This window comes from Bradysia coprophila, unplaced genomic scaffold, assembly GCF_014529535.1.
Source record: "Bradysia coprophila strain Holo2 unplaced genomic scaffold, BU_Bcop_v1 contig_732, whole genome shotgun sequence".
Lineage (NCBI taxonomy): Eukaryota > Metazoa > Arthropoda > Insecta > Diptera > Sciaridae > Bradysia > Bradysia coprophila.
This window is the reverse complement of record NW_023503972.1, coordinates 2,799,223-2,824,023: the sequence shown is the minus strand read 5'-3', so window position 1 is coordinate 2,824,023 and position 24,801 is coordinate 2,799,223. Positions and strand designations below refer to the sequence as shown.

General features: G+C 36.0%; 1 protein-coding gene across 4 annotated transcripts in view; it reads left to right on the top strand.

The window, feature by feature from the left end:
• LOC119084021 overlaps positions 1-20,516 on the top strand; it is a 125,691-nt gene extending 105,175 nt beyond the window's left edge. For 3 of the 4 annotated variants that reach the window (XM_037193837.1, XM_037193838.1, XM_037193839.1), the window contains 6 exons: positions 913-3,355; positions 3,413-3,543; positions 3,608-3,855; positions 3,995-4,395; positions 4,464-4,602; positions 4,665-7,877. In XM_037193837.1, coding sequence (XP_037049732.1) covers positions 913-3,355; positions 3,413-3,543; positions 3,608-3,855; positions 3,995-4,395; positions 4,464-4,602; positions 4,665-5,639 — 4,337 coding nt within the window. In that variant the 3' untranslated portion in view covers positions 5,640-7,877. Of the gene's footprint in view, positions 1-912; positions 3,356-3,412; positions 3,544-3,607; positions 3,856-3,994; positions 4,396-4,463; positions 4,603-4,664; positions 7,878-20,345 lie in introns of those variants that run through there. The other variant, XM_037193840.1, reaches the window with a different exon arrangement.
• The last annotated feature ends 4,285 nt before the right edge of the window (positions 20,517-24,801 follow it).

Here is a 24,801-nt window from a genome sequence, read left to right as displayed (position 1 = left end):
TACATAGCTTAAAAAATGCAAAAGTAAATAGGAAAAAAATATTGAAAACGAGAAAAGAATATATATTTCGTTTGCTTGATTCCTTTAACAAATAATTGTATTTAATATTTGAAAGTGGCTTTTTTCAGATGTGTATTCATTTCATAGGGCAATGTTAAGGTAGCAGTAAGCGAATGAATTGTAATTGGAATTGAATTAGACGGAGAGTTTCTGTGAAGGTATAAATTCTTGACAACATGTTGGCCCCTGCATGTCAAATGCGATTCGCAATCACAACTTTTGTATCCAATATACAACCTCTTTGGAGTGGATTTTCTGGGTCTCCTTCTGTGGATGACCAGTCTATTCACAAAAGTTCGTTTAAACACACTCAGAAATAAATTTCAAGTCGTAGTAAATTACGCGCCCTAAATTTTGACCCATTTTGCGTCACTTAAATCACTGCGCCCTCGGCACTTTACTTGAGCGAATAATTTTCTCTTACAACTTAAACTTAAACCGGCATTTACCGGTAAGAATTTGTTGAATTTTGTTTGAAATTACTGTTAACATCAAGCAGTAACTCGATACATTTTGTCATGTCTATTGAATGCCTTATAGAAGATGATGAGTTTGTTTCATTCGCTTTGATGATTTTTGACATGCACTTTGATGTATTGAAATCATGAATAGATTTAAGTATTTGTTTTCACTTCATCCAACAATTACGCTCATACTGCACCACTCGCCCGTTGGGGATTTCTTCTTTTTTTTTTAATCTTTGAAATGGACGGTTTTCAACTTCGAGATCTGTTGCATCGATTTTTTTTTTGTAGTGAAATAGATGAATCGGTTAAAATGAAAACCACTGTCAATCATAAGACTCAATCAATTTCCCAGTAAAATAAATTTCTTTTTTCTTTCAATTTGCAGAAAAAATTCTTCCCTGCTTTGTGTGCAAAGAAGAGCTGTGCATACGAACTCGTCCATTGGAAAAAGGTCGCGGTCAACAGTATGGTATACCCGACGATCAAATTCCACCCGGTGCTCGTGTATGCAGTTCGTGTCAATGCAAATCCGTTCGTAATCGATACACCAGCTGTCCGTTGCCAACCTGTCCCAATCCGAAAGATCATCGTGTCAAACGGTTCCGCAATCTTCCACCGCGACTGTTCGAATTGGCACCCGAAATTCGTGATCCGTTGATGCAAGAATTTCAGATACCGCCCAATGTTTCAAAGTGTTGTTCGGCGTGTTTGATTAAGATAAAACGAAAGATGGGCCATCATTTGCTCGGCACGAATTTGACGGATGAGGAAATTGCCAAATTTAAACAGCAACTTCAAGATGTTGGCCCGAAATGGCAACAGTTGGCCGAAAGTTTGGGCAAATCGGCTGTTGCACTGAAGAGCTTCTATTATCATTGCAAGAAAAAATATTCGTTCGACGTTGCGTTAAATGAATACTTCAAGCTACATCCGAATGAGGATCGACGCCCGGTGGTGACCGACGGGGACGAATCTGACATGAGTGCATCATCAGGCGATGAACGTGAAGCGGGTAGTGATACTGCTTCAGCAGAAAGTCCGAATAATCCCGGTCAGTCTACTATCATCAAGGAAGAAGTTCAAATCATTGACGCAATTGCCCCTCCTACAAGCAAACCGTTATTTGAAGACGATCGATTGCTTCCACCAGTTGCTCAAGCTCCAAGGAAACAAAAAGCTTTGGAAGAATACGACAGCTCTGCGACTGAAACTGCTGACGAAGAGAATGAATCGTCGCCTGCAAATCGTCACAGTCCCAAAGTTTTGTTGTATCCAAACCAAACCACAATAACGATGGTTCCATCCACAATGCAAAATGGACCCAGAGATTCTGTTGGAAGTTCTGAGCTTAATATGCGTGATGTTATGTTGAATGTGATAGAAAGAACATTGAAAACTGGTCAACAGCCTCCACCACCAAAACCAAATCCTCCAGCGTCGATGAAGCAGTCAATCGATTCACGACCGGATATTACGTTTGTCCGAGAATATCGCAATGAAGTTCCAAAACAAGTGCAACAAACCCATACCACACAATCCACTCAACAGCTGCAGCAGCCGAGCGCTCAATTACAGCAAATTCACCGTCCAAGTCAGCCAGAAGGATTGGCCACTTTATCAGTAGTCAATTCACATGGACACTCCCAGCAAGTGTTAAACCATCCTCACACAATTTCAACTCAAATAGCAGCAACAATTACTCCTGTTCATCCGAGTCCATCGCAACAACAATCCAATTCACAGCAACAACAACAGCAATCGACATCCTCACTGGATCATCACCAGCAGCAGCAGCAACAACAACAACAACAACATCAGCAGCAGCAGCAGCAGCAGCAGCAAAGGACTGACCTAGAACCACAAACGCTTGATTTGAGCATTAAGAAACCTTCGAGAGAAAGCTTTCCTCCACCAGCCCATTCGAAGCTTCCTCAAAACACCGGTGTCACCATGTACAGTAGAGATCCTCATACAACAAATAATTCGCAAAACATTCCAGCACAGAATTCCGCACCATTTCTCAGCTATCATCCTGACATGTCCAGGTCCATCAAGTCACCATCGGTGTACGTATCCACCGTTCCCAGTCAAATTTCAATATCTCAACAGCCGCAGCCCCACAATATGCAAAGCCATAGAAATCAACAATCACAACATCAAATTTCACAACAACAACAGCAACAACAACAACAGCAGCAGCAACAACAACAACAGCAACAAAATTTGTCAAAGGCGAAATTAACCCCGAAATTGAGTCCAAAAATGCAACAACAACAACAACCTACCCAACAATCTGGACCGAAGGGATCCATCACACATGGCACTCCTGTTAATACAGTCGGTCAAACCATTCATGTTCAAAGCTCGACCACACACAGTCCACGATTCGATAGCATTCTACGACAAACGCCACCCAACGCCGACAAACTCGGCTCGATAACGCAAGGCACACCCGTTCATTTGCCGTCGCATCACCTTCCCGATAAACGAGTCTACGATTTCCACAAGAATAATCGTTACAGTCCAGCTCAACCTCCATCGCAACAACCGAATTCTCAGTCGTCGACATTTGGAGCTTATCCACGGACGGCAGCTTACCCATTGGATCAGCAACAACAACTAAGTTCGCGGCAAATCATCATGAACGATTACATTACATCGCAACAAATGCATGGACAGCGAGGTGGCCAACGTTCGGATAAAGAATCACCATCCCCAAGATCTAGTTCGATAGCTGGATCGCCGGCATCTCTTTACTATGAAAAAGAACAACAGCGATCAAGGGCCGAGTATATGAGTCGTGCATCACCAGCTGAACACACGAATAGGTGAGAGTTGATTGTGATACCCCTTATTTAACATTCCTATAACTAAGTTTGTTTTAGCACACCAAGTCCGCACAGAACACCACCACCTCAGCGACAGGGTGTCATCCAAAGGCACACTGGTTCAAAGCCTCCGAGTCCTGCTGCCAATCGCATGCATATTTTACAGCAGCATCATTATCCACCTCCTGGTAAGTCAATCTGCGCCAATTTGCGTAGGAACAACCATTACTTATACATTCTAACTATTCACAGGTCATGAAGCCTTTTCGTCTCTCGTTGATGTAGCCGTTCAGCAACCACTTTTGCCTGTACCCCACAAAGACGAAAAACGACAGTCCGTTAATGTTTCTACTCCAGCTGAACATGTCGCTGCTCATCACGATATTCGTTATCATCAAATTGCTCGTGAACAAATGGCCAACGCATCGTTGCAAATTCATCAACAACAACAACAGCAAATACGCCAGCATCAGCAGCAGCAGCAACAACAACACCAGCAGGTAAATTAATATTTGTAAATTCTATGGAACAAGATGAATGAAATGTAACCAGAAATGCCAATACATTCCAAAAGACACACACCCGCTCTGCCGATAAAAATTCAATTTTCTCTCAACTTTTTATCCTTCTATTTCCCAGAACCAACATCAAATGGACCTACAATTGCAACGACGTCAACAACAACAATCCCAGACTGCCTACAGGGAGCAACTGGAGAGGGAACGTCGCGAAGAACAGTATCGATTACAGGAACGTCAAGATCGACATGCACAGGTTGAAAGAGAACGAGCCGAACGACATCATCATCAGGAACGAATGGCTGCAGAAAGAGATCGCAATATGCAAATTGAACGAGAGAGAATGGATCGGGAAAGGATCGATCGGGCTAGGGAGCAAATCGCACAAAGCCAAAATCTGCTCGAAGAACAAGAACGTGAGAGGCGAGAGGCAAACAGATTGTTGGTTAGTGTTGCCGGACCCGGTTACATGAGAGATCCTTCTGCTAGGGGATTGGCCGATAGGGACAGGGAGAGAGAACGGTAAAATTTAAGAGTTTCCTTTGGTGGCCTGATCAAAGATTTTAATTTAAAAAAAATTCGTTCCGCAGACCCGTCGGACCCAGATCGTCCACTGATGGAACATTGACGGCAGCCAATTTGATTGATGCAATCATCACCCATCAAATCAATCAAAGTGTGTCTGACCCACCTACTTCAATGGGACGCGATGGACACAGACCAAACTTTGTAAGTTGTTGGAAAGCAAAATTTTCGTATGCCAGCCAAATATTGACATTTATGTTTTACAGTTCACCGCTCGTGACATTCATCAATCCATCACGGAAAACAACGGAAAATCTCATTCCCCCAATGTAATAAACATCGAATTGGATTCCGACCGAAGCAGGGCGCAAGTTGTAACAAAAAGTATAACGTTGGGCGAACTGACCGATTCCATAATCGCCAAAGATTTCGGTCCACATCCGTTCATGCCGTTGCGTCAACCGTTCATGCCATATCATCAGGATAGCATTGTGACAACCGACCAATGGAAGTACAATCGTCGCTTACAACAACAAGCAAAGGACGAACAGCAGCAACAACAACAGCATCATCAACAACAGCAGCAGCAGCATCAACAGCAGCAGCAGCAACAACAACAACAACAGGCCACTTCGAATAAGAATTCGTCCGGACGCTCTTCCGTTCCCGACGAACGTCAAATCATCCGAATGGCTCAACCGCCCAGCCCGCGCAACAAACAATTCCACGAATCTGCTTCACCACCCGATGGCCATTTCTATCAAATTGCAGCACCGACCATGCAAAATATGAACCGTACCGTTCAACCACCGCCACAATCGCCGTTCGCTTTGCATTGCTATGTGAAAAATCGCATTGTCGAAGCAATGCGAACCGAAGACGAGAAGCGAGCCGACGAGACCGGTGCCCACGACCGACGAATCACTCCGCAATCGCATCACAAAGACAACGATCGCAGTTCGACACCGGGCGAAATGATAATCGACGAAGATGTCATTCCATCATCGTCAGCATCGGCCAGCGATCATCACACTGTTCAGTACACCCAACCGCCAGTGACTTCATTCGCTCCGACAGCGACCTACACATATCCATTTGTTTCGTCCGGGGCTGGTAGCGTTCAACTATCGCAATCGATGCCACCGAGTGCACAACATCTAGATGAGCAGAAGAGGAATTCGCAACAGGAACCGAAACCGTTGCTGTTAGCTCAATATGAGGCTCTGAGTGATGAGGACTAGTGATTGTGGTTTCGTTGCGATAAGAATGACGAATTGTCCGGCTGATGATTGTGACAAAAAAGAGAGGGACGATGTAGTAGGTTGTGACAAACTAAACAAACTTTAATGTTAATGGCAATGTTTATTTTACAATAACTAAGTGAAAAAGCCGACAGTGATGGTCACGTCATCTGGTCATTACTCGGCTAGTCTTTTTTTGTTATTTTTTTTTCTTTTTAATTTAATTCGTTCACAGAAGTTGGACCGAAATGTGAGTCCGTTGGTAAAATGTTGCGTAAGACATAAATTAAGTCCTGATGTATCATTTCTGATTAACAAAAGTAATATTTCCACAAAAAGAAGATGTTTGGTTGATTTATCTGGGGAAGAGCGTGTCGCAAATTCGTGTGACTGGGATAATTGCCAGTTTCTGAAGCCACTCTCATTTTTAAAGTCTGGCTACAACGAAATTGGTTTACCTGCGACAGTTCAGTGATTTTGCATTTTAAATTAAAGTGACGAATCGTTATAAATTGTGATATGGAATTAGTTTGACTTTCGGTTTAAATTTTAGCATGCAATCGGTTGACCCGTACATACCGATGGGATGCTTGGCCGATGTAAAGTGTGTGTTTCCGTTTTCATTTTTTTTTTGTTTGGTAAAGTTTCTGTAAATAGTTTAAATTTAAGCGAATGGGACACGATTTTAATGCGTGCAAAATGGAAGTGAAATATTAATTTTGGACACCCCCGTTGGGAATTATAGCACGTTGCTGAAGCAGAAAATATTTATTTTTTTCTGAGTTTCGATTAACATCTCATTCTCCCTTGGTTCACCGTTTTTTGCTATTCGGTTACACGAAAACTTGTTGACATTTTCGACACTCGGCTTATTTCATCCATTCATTCTGACATCGATCTTAATGGTGGGTGAAGGTAACTGAACAAAGAAATATTTTTTTCATACTCAATTCGGTCACTTGATGATTATCCTCTCCTAAGAAAAACGCTTTTCCTAACAAGTTAAAAGAAAAGTAAAAACCTCGTGCGCTGCTTAACCATTAAGAGTTTTCATGTTTTTCTACTTATTAAATGTTAGAATTCAGGCCCGTCTTGATATACAGTCTCGGAATTATAAGAAGTAACAAATGCAAGCATTCCACATGCATTACCAACGTTACGACATATAGTATTACGTGTAAATCGTATGTGGAGTCTCAATACCGTCGAATGGATTGTAATTGTTGAAAATGAACCTTCTGATAATTCTTCCACCGTAACTCCGACTCGGTCGAGAAAATTGTAACTCCTAACTGTTGAGACATTGCGTTCAATTTTTATTTTGTGTGTTACATGTCTTAATTGACGCCGCAGGTGCGCTGAAATTTCAAAATGAAAATTGATAAGCGCTAAACGAACGCAGCTTTATTGGAGTTGCTTTGGAAATTTTATTCATTTAGGTTCATCCACTCAAATATTGACGATTTTCTTGACGTTGATCCAATGTAATGGCCATTCCGGTGACAGTAGTTAGATCAATATGGGAAGAGAATTTGGAAAGGGAAGAGAAGAATTCTTTTCGAATGAATAATGGAGCCAAAATGAGACAAAGTGAAATTATGGGGGGAAATTCAATGAATCGATATTGTCTGCTGCGAAATTGGGAAGAAAATGTGAAACTCATCACAATAAAAACCGACAAGATGTTGCTGGTTTTGTCAAGGCTGTATACAGCCGTGGGTTTTGTTGGAAGGGAAAGAAGTGAATAAATAAATAAAACAAAATAAAAAATGATAAAAAATCTAGTGGATAAATGTAAAGCTGTAATTTGTAATAAAAGAAAACAAAAATTATGAAAAATGAAAAAAAATGGAATAAAATGTAAATTACTGTAAGTATAAAAGTAAAATATTAAACAAACATAAAATAAAGTAAAAGCAAATTAATGTTAATGGATTAATTGGCTGAGACACAATATATATATGATGGATGGATATAAAACAGACAAAAAAAATGAATTAAAAAAATATTAAACTGGACTCTATATATATACAGAAATATATATTAATAAATAAATAAATAAAGAGAAAGGAAGGAGAAGAAAATAAAAATTAAATGAAAGAAAAAATTAATTAAAAAAAAAACAAAAAAAAAGAAAGTAAAAAACACACAGAAAAAAATATATTAACTATAGATAACTTAGATAGGCAACAACACTAGACAACTACTGTAAATAAATTTAAAAAATTCAAACAACAACAAAAAGTATATGAAAAAAAAAGAAAAGAAAATTGAAGATAAAAAAAAAACAAGAAAATGAAACCCAACCCATTTAAAATATGAACAAACAAACAAAACAAAAATGAATTTGAAAGAAAAATTAAATTACAAAAAAAGGGAAAAATGTTCATTTTGCTTTTCTCTCACATTTTTTTTTCTTATTCTTTTTTTTACTTGTCTTACAATAATAATAATTTTAGTTTATTATCTTTCGCCTTTTTGTTTCGTTTCTTTTTTGTTATATATCGTACATAAAACAAAACAAAGTGTAAAAGAAGATTTCAAATTTTATTAATTAATTCTTAAAAATAAAGCAGAAGAAAAGAAAAACAAACAAACAATAAATAATTAAAATATAAAAAAATTAAAAAAAAAATTACCAAATGTTTTCCTTTGGTTGACCCTCCTGTTGCTGCTGCCCACAAGACACGCTATATTTGGCATGGAAGACATTTAAATGTATATCAACAATGAGCCATGTGACCCACCCCTAACTAAAGGTGTTATCGTAAAGCTCATGCAAAGTGGTTGCTTTCGCACTAATTTATTTCACCGGAAACGTACACACATTTAAACTAAAGCGCTTCCGCTAAAACTCCATTTTATGTCTACTGGGTCATCTCTTCTGCAACTTACATCACACCAAACGACACCAAATTTTTCACCACACATGGAGCACATTTACGCACAGAATCTGAATTAAATCACATCGAAATCACCGAAATTATTACATTTTTCACAACCAACACTACATTTTTGCGTTGGTGATTTGACGGTTCAAAAACCGACCTCATGTTACGATTAACGACTTTAACGAGTCGTTACTAACGACGATGCTCTTCTTTAAACCATATAGTTGACTAAGTTCAAGGTGGTTCACACTCCACTCAAAATTTGAACCGAAAAAGTGAAAAAGCGAGGGAAAGCAACGAAAACATTTACCAAAATTAAGGTTCTGAAAGAACAGGTTAAGACAATCCTGACTTGATCACGAAGGCGATGACACTCAAACTGCGTCAATGGCTGCGAAGTTTATATGAAAAATGCAACTTAACAAAAACAAAATTCTGAATTTTCCAAAAAAATATTTTCTTTAAGATGATTTTTCAAACTATCTGTAGTGAGTGCGTTTATAAAATCAAAGTTCTGAAAAAACAGGTTAAGACAACCACGAACGTGGGTGACACCAGATTTTATAAACAGAAATCAACTTGAAGAAAATATTTTTCTCGAAAATTCAGAATTTTGTTTTTGTTAAGTTCCATTTTGCATATAAACTTCACAGCCGTTGACGCAATTGTGTGTCACCGCCCTCGTGATCAACTCAGCGTTGTCATAACCTGTTCTTTCAGAACCTTGTATAAAATCAGGTCTTTTACCATCACATTATTTGTAACATTTGTAACATTATTGGAAATCCTGCTGAAGAGAATGCATGAGAAAAAACTTTGTTACCTTCATTTTGCATGATAGACCGTATAAGTAATACTTTTTAACCGTTCCACCGGAATATTGATCATTTATTTTACAGCGAATCAGCTATTTTCAAAAAATTGAACACAAGTAAAATCTTTCAGAAGATGTAATTTGAATTCGAAAATATTCAGTCACTGGATCTGAATCTATTCTAAAATTTTCGTCTAAAAAAACTTTTTCCCCAAATTTTGTTAAATTTTTAAACTTTTGCGAGACTACTCAAACAAAAATTTAAAATTTTACTGCTTCACAATTCCATGATTCCTTAAATTTTAATTTTGGCTTTCGATGCATAGAAACCATTTTTCGGGGCCATGTTTCAAAGTGAAGCAAAAGCTAGATACAGTCGAAATTTTCGGAATTCTTAGATGAAGTTTGAATAATTTTGAAGCGATTTTCCGAAAAGTGAGTATAAGATACGAAATTGATGGAAAATGTGAACAGTAAGGAAAATAGTCCGGCACTTTTTCATAACGTCGAAAAAGTTGGAAAAAAGATATTTAGTTAGTCATCTGCCATTAGTGACACATTTGTTTTAGCGTATCGAAACTGTAAGCGTCCTTCCCATCGATATCACTTCTTTTGTAAGTACATAAAGGGACTGTAAGTGGTTTTTGGGGGATATTCATCTATCTGTACCAACTTAGACATTCTAATTTGAGCAAAACGAAACCGATTTGAATAACTCGTTTTTCGACGTTTCACCATAGGAATTTTAGCCAGATGGGTTGGGTGGGACCAAAGATATGGTAAAGTGCGATAGTTACGATAGTGACAACTAAGAATCTCACTAGCTAGCAGGACCAATTTCCACGATGTTGAGTAGTTCCAAGATAAGCGATACAATCTTCATCCTTTGGACGGGTTCATTTTTATGTGTTCAGGGTGATAACAAAAATGTGGTGCTAGCTAAATATTATATAATCAGTAGCCAGTCTACAGACACCTTCTTATCTATGGAATGTTATATAATAAACTAATTAATTTAGAAATATTTCTTTACTGCTGTGACCCGAGTAAAAAAACAGCTTAAAAAATAAGAGAAATAGTATGTTGCATCACTGTTTTGGCAAGTGTGAACTTTGTGGAACGAGCCGGAGGCGAATGAAGAAATCATACGAGCAAAAACAAGCATTTACACACAGTGACGGAACACATTTTACATGCTTGTTGTGGGTGGTAAGTGATTTTTCAAAGTTACTAGTACGGGTCTATGTCTTTGTAAAGGTGTGCTTTGGGCTAGTGATTAATATAGATAAGTAGATTTTAAAAACGATGACTAGCCCTTAAGAAACCCACCCTTAACCCCTACATCTCTATTCAAAGTTTTCAGTGAAGCGTGATTCTTACTTGTATGGAAAAAATTTTTTGTCGATATTTGGAAATTACATACCATACAAAATATTGTGTTGGTATATGGAACAATTTTTTGTATGGACGCGATTTTTTAAAAAAAATTTTAGTGGTCACGAAAAATCACCGAAGTTTGTATGGCCTACTATGGGGGAAAAATTTTTCCATACAAACTTCGACGATTTTTCGTGACCACTAGAATTTTTTTTAAAAAATCGCGTCCATAGAGAAAAATGTTCCATATACCAACACAATATTTTGTATGGTATGTAATTTTCAAATATCGACAAAAAAAAAATTTCCATACAAGTAAGAATCACGCTGGCGGCATCTTGAATGAATTATTGTGAACTGATTTCTTCACCTATCGTAGTGATATATAGCTCAAATGAAAGAGGAAGGTTCAAACTTTTTTTCAGGATCCTAAAAATCTCCAAAATTTTCCGATTTTCCACACATTTTCCAATTTTTCTTCAGTGGTTGTTATGAATTTGCAAGTTAAATTTAAATAACCCCAAAAGTTTGTTTTGAAAATGAAAATTTCTTTTTGGATTATTGTTTAGTATTTAATTTGCCACTACTTTCCCGAAGAAACCTTTTTTGGATTTTTCCAAATGTAGCGGCCAGTTGCCATTTTTGTGTTAAATTTGAGCAATTTTTAATGAGATTTTTTTTTGACAAAAAAACTTTTGGTCGTTTTTTAAGCGGATTACTTGTTAAAACTACTATAAATGACTGAAAAATAGTAAAATAGTTGGATTTCCAATTTAGGGACAGGGTTATGGTAGCTCATTTGTGTTTATTATGCCAATTTGTTACCCCTGATAAACTTTGACCAAAACTGTATCTCTCGCACTCAGCTCTAACAAAAAATAATTAACATCATCATAAAGCTGCAGATCTCAGCTTTACGATGAGACCAAACACTTCATATTGAAATGAAAATATTATCAACTTTGGACGCATTAGGTGTTACGGGTGTTAGCCCACCATGCAAGACATTTTAGAATGATTGGACAATGAGTAGTAAGCTCTTATAACATTGACATCCATTCCTTATCATCCAGACGGTCCTCCTCTAAAAAGATGGGAGTCTTCAACGTTTTGCAGTAAACAACCCTTTGAGTTTTACGAATGTGAATAAAACAGGGATTATTCACGCCTTGAATTTAGGTCCTTTGAGGTAAGGAGTGGAAAAAGTATAGAACAGTGTATAGGAAACAATAGAAAGAAGTACGGAACGTACCATAGAAAACCATATGGATCTACAATTTCTAATACCGAAAAATGCTATTTTTGTATGTACACTTTCAACAGTTTTCAATAATTTTTTACTAGATTTTGTACTCGGGCAGAGTTCTTTCGACTCCTAAGATTTGATAAAAGTTAACAAAAAAAAAACTAAATTTAATGTATGCTTGACCTTTCATGCTTAAGATTGGCTAAAATTAAAGATGAAACGTACAAACATCGAGTATCGGGTACTATAAATTGTAACATTGTTACGGTGTTAGGGAATCTCGCGCCGCGTCATTCACAATAACTCACAAAGTGACATCTTCCTTATACAAAATGTGTCAAAATGTGAATTATTGTGAATGACGCGGCGCGAGATTCCTAGCAACCATTTTTACATTTTGAGTCAAAGGTTCTAGGTAAAGGTACTCTAAAGATATTTTTAATTAGCTATCTGAGTCGCAAGAGATCTAGAATTGACATCACTATAGTAAGTTTCAATTTGGGAAGAAGTGGAAATAAGTTTCAATGTGGGAAGAAGTGGGTTCGTTAAATACTGATAACAATGAAACAGGGCCTATTATTTGGGAATTAATTCCCAAAATTCCCAAAATTCCCAAATATTCACAGATATTCCCAAATATTCACAAATATTCCCAAATATTCCCAAATATTCCCAAAATTCCCAAATATTCCCAAATATTCCCAAATATTCCCAAATATTCACAAATATTCCCAAATATTCACAAATATTCACAAATATTCCCAAATATTCACAAATATTCACAAATATTCACAAAAATTTAAGACCAGGTAGACGTAGACTTAAATAAAATTTAAACGATTCAGTGGATATCATGCTTATAAAATTTGTGATACATAATAAAGTGTTTTAAGCCAGCGGCATTGGAGGTACCACAAAAAATTTATGTGTTACGGCACAGCCCTGCTACTAGCATGAACACTGAATTGACAAGTGTCAAATTTGGAGGCTTTAGTGATACGAGCTACCGCTTAGGATTATGTTTTAACTCATACAACAAAAACAAGTCATCTATCTGTATAACAGAAACGCAGTGCCTACTGTGATTTCGTCGGCCTCATGGTTTGGGAATCAATATTGTTAATATTTGTGAATATTTGTGAATATTTGGGGATATTTGTGAATATTGGTGAATTTTGGGAATATTTGGGAATATTTGTGAATTTTGGGAATATTTGGGAATATTTGTGAATTTTGGGAATATTTGGGAATATTTGTGAATATTTGGGAGTATTTGGTAATATTTGGGAATTTTGGGAATATTTGGGAATATTTGTGAATATTTGGGAATATTTGGGAATATTTGGGAATATTTGGGAACATTTGTGAATATTTGGGAATATTTGTGAATTTTGGGAATATTTGGGAAGTAGACGAGGTGTAAAAGTTTTAACGATAGAAAATACCTGCTGTAATGCCACTGGTTTATTTCTAAGTCATTTGTGAACATCGAAAATAAACTTCTGATGGATGAGATTAAATGTCAATGGTATTTAAACACGATTTATAAAGCTTTATTGATAACAATACAAAATAGAAACCAAACATTTTGGGATAATATATTCAAAAGGAGTAATTATTTGGGAATTAATCCAAAAATATTCACAAAAATTCTCAAATATTCCCAAATATTCACAAATATTCCCAAAATTCACAAATATTCTCAAAATTCCCAAATATTCCCAAATATTCCCAAATATTCCCAAATATTCCCAAATATTCTCAAATATTCCCAAATATTCCCAAATATTCCCAAAATTCACAAATATTCCCAAATATTCTCAAATATTCCCAAATATTCCCAAAATTCACAAATATTCCCAAATATTCCCAAATTCGATTCCCAAATAATAGGCCCTGCAATGAAACAAAATGTAGTAAGAATTCAATAGGATCACAATGGTCCTAAACGAGTAAATTGATGTAACTGTGATCTGTTGTTTTTAAAGAGATTTAACGAGTGTTATTGATAAGACTGCACGCAGTCGTACGGGTCTTTACCAGAAGATATTTCATCAATTATGTGATGTAAAATCAACTGAGCAATTAATGAAGAGTATAAATTGAAGAGTTTCAATTTGAAAAATTGAGTCAGTTTAGAAGTCGAGTTGACTGTACAATCTCGGCACGTAACGATGGATGAAAGGTAATATCCCACCATTAAATTAAACGATTAAAGCATACGAGGCTTTTAAATGTTCTTAAAGAAATTGGAACAAATTGAAAATCGATAAGTGTCGACGGCGATTCTGTAACAAAAATTCCATTTCCCTGGAAGATGTGTGTTGCCACTGGCGATTTTGATGATACCTCAATAAAATAGACGCAGTGACTTTGGTATTTTCATAAAAAATAGTGTTTAGTCGTGTTCAATAAAGTTTCAAATATTATTTAAACTAATATGCCGTGATGTGGCAACATTTGAAAGGAAATATTGTTGCACACAAGTATTTTCACAACGCGGGCGAGAAACTGGTCATTTTCTCTCCTCCGCTGAACTTCGGAAGCCTTTGCTGTGTAAATTGCATTTGATCAAGTGAATTGTGGCCCTCGCTACGCTTTGGCCACAAACAACACACTAGAAATGCAATTTCCAACTTTTCCCTCCTTGAACAACTATAACTCCCTCGTTGAATAACTATTTCGTCAAAACTACGACTTCAACGAGCTTCGGTAAATCTAGTGTCACAGAATTTAGGAACGATGTAAAAGTCTCGTGTATGTTAAGTTTTAGAAGCATTGTAACGATAAGTTGGACGCCCACTGGTCATAGTACGGTTCGTTTTGGATAATCCATTATCTATACAAATTCTGAATAAAACAATTCAATTTATTCGAAATTCGTGCAAATGCTATCTATACTATCAGTGATAAGTCATTCGGCATTCGGTAGTATAAGTAAAAAAGTAAAAAAGAGGTTTTCTTTCCGCTTTGTGTGTTTACCCGATAATCGTGAATAAATTAGATATATTTTACAGGTATATTTACACTCCGACCACTTCAACCCACGTAATTGACTTAGGAAAAGAATTTGAGTCGGTACAACTGCGCTAGCTGCTCTGGATAAACATTTACCATCAGAGGACAAAATCCTTGACATTCAAAAGCACGAGCTTGCCGAAAATGAGATCTATCGCAAAGCATGGACAGAAGCAACTGGAGTGTTTACCAAACTGAAGAAGCGTCAACTGAACGAAGATTATCCAACTGTTGATGATGAATACCACATAGCTTTAATTTCTTATACCTTGGGAGGAAAATTCAAAATATTTGAAGATTTTAATGCGCAAACGAGAAATCTTACTCCCACATCGAATTTCAACAGTTATCATTACAAGAGTTACTTTAAACTACTTATTTTGGCGATGGAGAAGGTTCATGCTGAAAGATTAGAACATCATTTGTTTAAAGCAACTAAAGTATATCGGGGATGCAGGGGACAAGTAAAGAATGCTGAAGAAAAACAACATATTATGTTTCAGCAATTTGTATCAACTTCATCAGATGAAGGAAAGACAAAGAAGTTCGGCACAGAAGTGCTATTTGTTTTCATTCTAGATAAAAAAGCCAAATACATTACAATGGATAAGCACAGTGCCGTTGTTGCAGTCGAAAAAGAAGTGTTATTTTCGCCCTATCAAAAGTTCCACATCACCAAGATTCTGAAAAGTGATACTCAAACTCAGATCATCCTGCAAACTCTAGTAAAATGATCTTGCATTAACGTTGTTGCGAACGAAAATCCATCATTTGAAAAGAAAAACGTTTTTGGTTGCTTGTGATTGTAACTTAATTTTCGCCCATTTATATTATACTTAGCAAACAAATATATGTATAGAAAAGTGCAATAAATTACTGCTACAAGGCCACACCGTTTTATTTGCCCTCACGATATTTTCGGCTTTATACTTTGCTAATGTAAATTTCAACTTTGACTCGCCTCAACACATCATATTATATTACTACAACTATAATAAAACATAATTTAGCAAAAACCACTTACACCATATGATGGAATGTTAGGAACACAAAAAATCTCACAAATCCTTCAAATCGCTTGAATTCTACAAGAACGATTGTGAATCAGTTGTCGTTGTGAAAATGTTGTCCGCTGTGTAAACAACTGCGGAATACCTAAAAAAAATAGCACCTTTTCCACCAAATCTAACCTACTCGACCGGTTTTCCTATGATCATCCGGGATCTCACAATTGTCATTCAGAGGAAAAAAAATCCAAATCTAGTTGCAGACAGAGCTAATGCTTTAACCTTGGCCTTTTTAATTTTTATTTTATTTTATTTTTAAAACTAGGTCCCACCTGTTGGGCGGGTCGGGTCCCTTGACTGATAATTTTTCCAAAATAATTAACCAATTATATTACACTATTATAAATATCTTAATTTATTTTAACTGATTTTTTCATCTCATATCAGATTAATCGTCTACAACGTGACAAAGAAGCGCATCCGATAAAGACACAATGAAATTCTATTGTGTTTTAAAGCCTTTTTCAGTGATCACATTTTCATTGAAAGAACGTTCGTGCCTATTTTTCAAATATACGTTGGCAAACTGCTCGCTCGTCCGAGCTGTCTAATATTGCAATACGATACCGCAACTCGTGTGAATTACGACCCTCGCTTCGCTCGGGCCGCAAACTTCACACTCGTCAGAGTTGTCTAATATTAGGTTTGGTCTAATCGCAAACTTCTCGCTTGTCCGAGCTGTCTAATATTGCAATACAATACCGAAACTTGTGTGAATTACGACCCTCGCTTCGCTCGGGCCGCAAACTTCACACTCGTGAGTTGTCTAATATTAGGTTTGGTCTAATCGCAAACTTCTCGCAAGGCCGAGCTGTCTAATATTGCAATATGATACCGCAACTCGTGTGAATTACGACTCTCGCTTCGCTCGGGCCGTAAGCTTCACACTCGTCGAAGTTGCCTAATGTTAGAATTGCTTGACTTTTGTAATACTATATACTCACTGTATAGATATATGCTGCTTGTTAATTATCAAATATAAAAATCAACTATCAATTATCAAATACCAATAATCGAATATCAATGATATTGTTCATTTATTACATTGCATTTCTATTTTTTGGGGTAACTTCCGAAGCGTTGATCACACATAGCTTATCGTCGAACTTAACCTTCCAAATGTCAGATGTATAATTTTAGGAACCAAAATTTTTCACTATTTTCTGCCAGTCAAGGGAATAAGACATTAAATTATCAATTGTCAACAGAGTAAAATCCTGTTTTTCTGGAATAGTTTCCAGATACTTAGGCCCACATGACCTATCTTCCAACTATCTTTGTGTGGTTACAAACATTTCAGTGAAGGGAATTATCAATTACCAATAATTATCAATTATCAATTATAAGCAGCGTAAAATGAATTTTTCTGGAATAGCTTTCAGATCCTTAGGCCCGACATGGCCCATCTTTGAATTCCATTCCTCGTCGATTAAAACAAATTTTATTAAAATCGGTTAAGAATGACTCAAGTAATCTCAAGTCGTGACAAATAGATTACAGACAATTACGTTTCTCATAACATTTCATAAAATGTCACAACACATTAAATTATCAATATTAATTTTCAATTAACATGTATTATCAATTATCAACAGAGTAAAATCCTGTTTTTCTGGAATAGTTTCCAGAACCTTATCGCGACATGGCCCATCTTTGAAATTAACCTCAGGAATCCCATTCCTCGTCGATTAAAAAAAAAATCATAAAAATCGGTTATGAATTAATCAAGTTATCGTGATTACAAAAAAAATAGGTTACAAACAATTACGTTTTCCTTCACATTTCATACATTGTTAGGTTACAAACATTTTATGGTATTTTCTGGCGTAAGACCCTTGACTTTCAGCCAAGGGAACAATATTATTATTACCAATTATCAGTTATTACAGTTACATTTTATATAATAATATCACCACAACACATTAAATTATCAAAATATCAATTATCAGCACTGTATTATCAATTACAATTATCAACAATTAAAATTATCAATAAAATCATGTTTTTCTGGAATAGTTTCCAGAACATTATCCCGACATGGCTCATCTTCGAACATAACCTCAGGAATTTCATTCCTCGTCGATTTAAAAAAAAATCATCAAAATCGGTTAAGAATTACTCAAGTTATCGTCGTGACAAAAAAAAAATATTTCAAACATTTAAAGTTTTGATAATTTTTCATACACTGTATGGTTACTAACATTTTAGGGTATTTTCTGGCATAAGACCCTTGACTTTCAGAAAAAAAATTGATAATTTTTTGGGGAATTTTTTGGAATTAATTCCCAAATATTAGGCTCTGCCTTAAAGGGTGAAGGTATGGATACCTTGAATCCAAATATCCAAGTTTTGGGGTAATTGGAGCCAAGGGAGGGAAGTAAAAAACGTTGCTGTGAATATGTTCCGCAGTCCCTAAAAACATTTTTGGAAAATTTTGTAGTAGATGCGAGTGGAGGACCTGCGTCACGCAAACTTACTAACGTGAGGGCATGATTTCTTGGTCCCTAAAAAAATATTTGGAAAGTTTTATAGCAGAGGACGAGAGGACTTGCTCTCGGCCATGATTTAATAATTTCAATCTGAAAATAATGCGTAACCCATTTAATCATCGCAGACTCTGCGCATAGTGTTTCTTCGCCATTACAATTTTTTCAGGTTTTCAAGACTAGGTGAAAAATACAAGTAATGATATGAAGTGGGTAAAATTGACTGGAAAAACTTTCATTTAGTTTGGTTATCGTTTCGCGTTGAAGCTTAACTACGATGAAAGATCTGACCGTTTTATGCAATCTGTACCCTGACTCAAGTTAAGAAAAAGCTGGTTTACATGAGAGAATTGGAGTAGAAAATGTTGGTTTCCCTAAGGTTCCAGAATTCCGGAAGTAAACGATATAGAACTTTTGATACAAAATATAGTTTTATTAAAGACAAAAGGTTTATTTTAATGATATAATTTGACTAACTTGAACGAAAAACATTTTCATTCAAGGCATGCTAAACTTACTGTTAGATAATCGAATTACACTGAATCTAACAAAAAAGAGACTCTGACATGTCCTACGAAAATTATCAAAACAACAATTGTCTTATGATAGCGCGTTTGTCATTTGTTCCTTAAAGAAGGGGTTCTCAGATGTTTACTCTTTTTCTATATTGTTGCTACAGGGCTTACCTATGCTCGAGTATAACCTTCAAGTTAAATTGCCTATGATAATGTGCCTTTTCCCTCGCTAGGAAAAAGTCTTTCCCTCGTTCGTAAAGTAAAACGCCGTACTAAGTAAACACATGAAATAATTTGATATCTCGCATCACGATGAGTAAAAGAACCTCGGGCTAAAGCCTTCTGAATACGAGATATCAAATGGGTTGTGATGGAAGTTACAGATTTAGCCGCAAAAATCGACTGCAGCGCCAACTTTGTAATTTTCTTTCTCGAATTTCACAAGTAATTTCTACTCAAACTGGAATAATTTTGTAATTTTACTTAAAAAATACAAACTCTACTACCGAGTCAAAACATAAACAACCAGAATACATGTCTTATTTACGAGCGTCATATACCTTGATCGCAATTCTTCTTCTTCTTAAAATGGCGGAAATCACAACCCACTCCTTTGCTGGTATAGTAATGTACTATTAGTACTCCACTAGTGAACTAACATTTCAATACGTACGTACACGTAATAGTAGACATGTTGACGCCATTTTTAGACCTGTCTCATGAATCGTTTCCCGCACCTTCAGCATATGATTTTTTCTTGTCTATATTCCCTCAATAAGCTCCAAAATTAAAATGTTCAGCAGCTCATGATAGCCTGCGTAATATATTTGCAAATATTGATTTTTTTTGCATTTTGGAATATTGATACAGGTTGTACATATGTTAATGAAAAATAATGAAAAATGAGCGAAAATCGAATATAAATGGAAGAACTTCATGTCCAGACGATTAGTATAGCAATTGTGTACAGTTGTGAAATGTCTCAGACAAGTTTGTTATTGTTGGTCGGAATTGCCTGGTTGGCAGTTGTTCAGGTATGAAGTTTCTTACTTTGCTCGCCATAAAAAGTTGTGAATTCGCAAAAAAAAAATCTGTTTTACAGGGTTTGCCACACTACGCCGCTGCACCATGTGGCGGTAGCGGTTACCCAAGCAGCAGTCCATATTCATATCCGCCACAACCAGCACCACCACCACCACCAAGATATCAACCTCAACCCTATCCATATTACCCATATTACCAATATCCACCTCAGCCAGCAGTAACAACTGTACCACCAACATCTGCACCAGCATCAACATACCCACCACCACCACTACCATCATCAACATACCCACCACCACCTCTACCAGCAACAACAACTGCAGCAACAACCACAACAACAGTAGCAGCAACAACAACAACAACAACTGCAGCAACAACAACAACAACTGCAGCAACAACAACAACTGCAGCAACAACAACTACAGGAACTACAACAGCAGAACCAGTAGAACCAGCAATTACAACAGCAGAGCCAGCAGAACCAGCAATTACAACAGCAGAGCCAGCAGAACCAGCAACAACAACAACAACGGCAGCACCTACAAATGGAATGCAAGGACCACCATTGACACCAGAAGTATGCTAAATTAAAATAGAATTAACTTTAGGATGAGGAATAGACCCATATTTTACTTGTTTTACTTACAGGAACAAGCTCAATTGAACGAGCTTTACGCCAAATATATCGCTGCAAATACACCAGCTGAGCCTGCTGCACCACCACCATAAGACTTATTGGATTTGCAGAAATATGTATTCACTGATATCAAATTGGTTAATAAAAGTTCTGGCGGACAAAATATTTTTTATCTTTTGTAGAAATCGGTTTTGGTATATAGTTAGTCATCAAAGTTTCTCTCTTGAATTTCGAAAAGTCTAAAGAAAATAAGTCTGCAAAACAATTTCATCGAGTTGTTTTCATATGCCCTACCCTTCAAAAGAAATTTACATTTGAAAATCAAGAAAAAATAGAACAACGACAGGACTTCAATATTGCTCAATTTTCAATAAAAATAAGAGACTGGGTTGTTGTACCTATGCTGTGACAGAATTTAGAATTTTGTTGTTGGACATCTAAATTTGTGTTGGTGAACTATTCTTTGGTGGAGAATAAACGTTCATTTTCGGAAAAAGTGCTTCAACACCGACATCTCGCGGAAAATATTTTTGGAGAAGATAATTAAACTTGGAAAGTACGATTCCGGTTGATTGTGATTTACTTATGCTTTTAGGTGGATTATTAATTAGTTAGACGAAAATGGGAAAACCATGTGTACTACAAATAGTAAACGTACATACCTGTGGCTGAAGTTCGGCCGCTGAACTGATAACATATTAAAATATTAAAAGTATTTCCTGTCTGCGGTCGAAAAACATTCAAATTTAAAAACAATTTTTTTTAATATACTTGAATACCTGAGACTTGATGATAGAAGTACGTGCACTATAGGAGTTAGATCTTTCGACATAGTCGTAAAGTATAAGAAAGTATAAGTAAGTGTTTTTGTCCATCGAAAAGTCAAAGTAGGTACTCGACCGAACTTTTCCATCGTCTTGTTCTCTTTACGTCAGTAAATATTTTTTTGTTTTTCTTTCTTCCGCAAAATAATTGAACAATTTCGTTCAATATATCGGAGGTCAATTAACTATATACTGCAGATTTTATAGACGAAAATTTTATTTCAGAGAGTAAACAAATTTGTTTCATTTCTGCATCATGATACCCTTGGTATCGCTGATTTCATAATGGTTTTTCGCAGGGGGCCCGTAAAAGAAAAATTCACTTTCGCCGCACTTAAGAGGTAAAATAACTTACATAATTGTGCGAAAATCGTTGTTTTGACTCGAGTGACTCCACACTCTTCAAAACAACGATTTTTCGCACAAGTATATAATCTACTATTATTCCCTTGACTGTTAAGTCAAGGGTCATACATCATAAAAAACGTTCACCATGATCGGTTTTGTAAAATGTATGAAATGTTGGCAAAAAACGGAAAATACTAAAATGTATGTAACGCTTGATAGCACGATAAGTTAAGTAAATCTAAACCGATTTTGGAAATTTTGGTTTTAATCGACGAGGAATAAAATTTCTCAGGTCAAGTTCGTAGGTGGTCGATGTTGGACAAATGATCTGGAAGTAATTCCCAAAAGCATTTTTGTCTGACTTTCGGATTTCGGAACTTTTGGCTTTATTCGATGAGAAATAACATTTTTGTGCTCAATTTCGAATACGGTCAATGTTAGACTCATGCTCTGTGAGTAATTCTTAAAAACATTTTTGTCTGGCTTTCGATTTAACGATATCTCGAGAGATCTGGAACCAATTTTGGATCTTTTGGTTTTATTCGACACTGAGGAAAAAGAGTTGAAAATCCTACCTATAGCTGGTAATTTTGTCTCCAGTTAATCTGTAATAGCTGCGACAGCTGTATTTTTTTGTATGCGACGCTACAGCTGTGTTTGTGACAGCTATGATTACCTGGAGCCAAAATTACCAACTACAGGTGAGATTTTCAACTCTTTTTTTTCAATGGATGAGAATTTCTCATTGAGAAATAACATTTTTGTGCTCAATTTCGAATACGGTCAATGTTATACCCATGCTCTCTGAGTAATTCCCAAAAGCATTTTTGTCTGGCTTTCGAATTTCACGATAACTCGAGAAATCCTAAACCAAATTTGGAAGTTTTGGTTGTATTCGACGAAGAAAAACGTTTTTGGGTTCAAGTTCGTAGATAAAATGATTCGGTCGGGTACTGTTAATCCCTAAAAGTTTAGGGTTCAGCATTTGGTCCATCATCAGTAGGTTTTTTCTTAGAGTTTCTGACAAATATAGATTCTGTTGCTAACTTTAAACTCTACACATTCACCGAAAAGTATATGGAAGGATTTCAGGAACAACGTAAAGGAAGTGGAAACCTGAAATCTATCAGTTTTGTAAAGTAACATTTTGTGGCGACTTAAACCCGATTGATTTGACCTAATTTTTGCACTTGACGACGCGACGTAAGATATTTGAATTTGTGAGAGGTGGTCTACTATTTGCCATGAGCTGCCCTCATTAATTTGAGTGTTGATTAATTGCATAATTTTACCAGGGTACGAAATAACATCAGTTGTGTCTATTCACACCGGCGCTGTCCTATAGCTTGACTGTTGGTTCTGTTGATTACAAGCATACGCTAAAACAGTTAAAGAAAAACTAGCTAGATACCTGTAGAGTTCATGTTATGGAAAATTATTTTTAATTCTGTTTACAATTGAATAAAATTTGAATAAAATTGAATGAAAATGTGGTTCATATCTAAATATACCGCTATACGCCTTAACGAAATTCAGAGTAAATATTTTTTTGGTAATTTGTTTTTAATGAATTCAGCGGTTGCTACAAACGGAAACATTTCCCTTAAAAAACAGAAGATGCACGTCATTACTATCTGTAAACTTACTAGTGTTGCGTCATAACATTTAACCCATGGAGAGATGTTCATAAAGTGCGGCATGCTAAGGTGGTGCGGCGTAAGAGGAATCTATGTCCTTATACATTGAGATTGAGACATATGTCAGTGCGTTACTAAAATACATCTTATCTGTCGTGTCATTACAAACAAACTCTAACAACAGAGACGACAGAAACAAAAGCTCCGTTATTATTAATATAATTCGCTAGAGTATTTCATGTTTCGATAATTTAAATAAATTTTATAATCTAAATTCTTAAAACAGCAAAGAATGAAATTAAATCGAATTAAATGGAGCAGCCTAATCGCAAACTCCTGTTACCGAATTAATAATGCCTACATAATTCTTGAGGAGCTGAATAATTCAGTAGTTGATTTCGATAATAATTTACCATTTTAAAAGTAGATCAGCGTGATCTTTTATTTATAATGTGTCGCTCGTATTTTTCCATTAGAATTTCATATTTTAAATTTGGGTTAAAATAAAAGATTTTTGGTTTTATAATACTTTGAAGGTCAACGAACTGTAAAATATCTTTGATTTATTTAGGGTAAGAGATTTTTGCACCGCCGGTCCTTGTATTGCGACCATCTCAGTCCAAAGCCTTTGATGACTATCCTTATTTTGATTTATGTGCCATGTTAAAGTCACTATCCTGTCACTAAGGAAAGATAATATTATTTAAGTACTAAAGCCTGTTTCTCCACATTTTGCCTTATAAGTTATTTTGGACCGTGAAAGGTTGCGTTTTTTTGACGTTTCGAATGAAATTTTTAGTGTAAAGATGGGAAGAATATTGAACTGTCACTTTGTGTATGATTTTAAGAATGACCTGGTAAATTGATGTTTCTTGTTTCGTGTAGAAAAACGGTAAGTCACACATCGCACCTATGAAAATGTTGTGTTCACCTCTGGGAAAAATAGGAAATTCCATTTCGAGCGAAATTGCGACATATTCTTGTTAGAATTTCCTTCACTCTGTAAACAATCTTTCAAAACAAAGCCAAACGTAACAGCTAGGGGAAGAAAATGTTTCAACTGTCAAAACAAGATGATAGAAACTTTTTCCTGAACTGTCATCAGATAAAGCGTCAACAAAAGGTCATTTTCTCATTTCTCTGAAATAATTGAAATTTAAATGTTCCCCACTCTCGCCTCTTTTGTATTACAATTAAACGATGTGCATTCAGTTAATTACAATTAATTCTGAAAAGTCAGTAAAATTTTACGAATGGA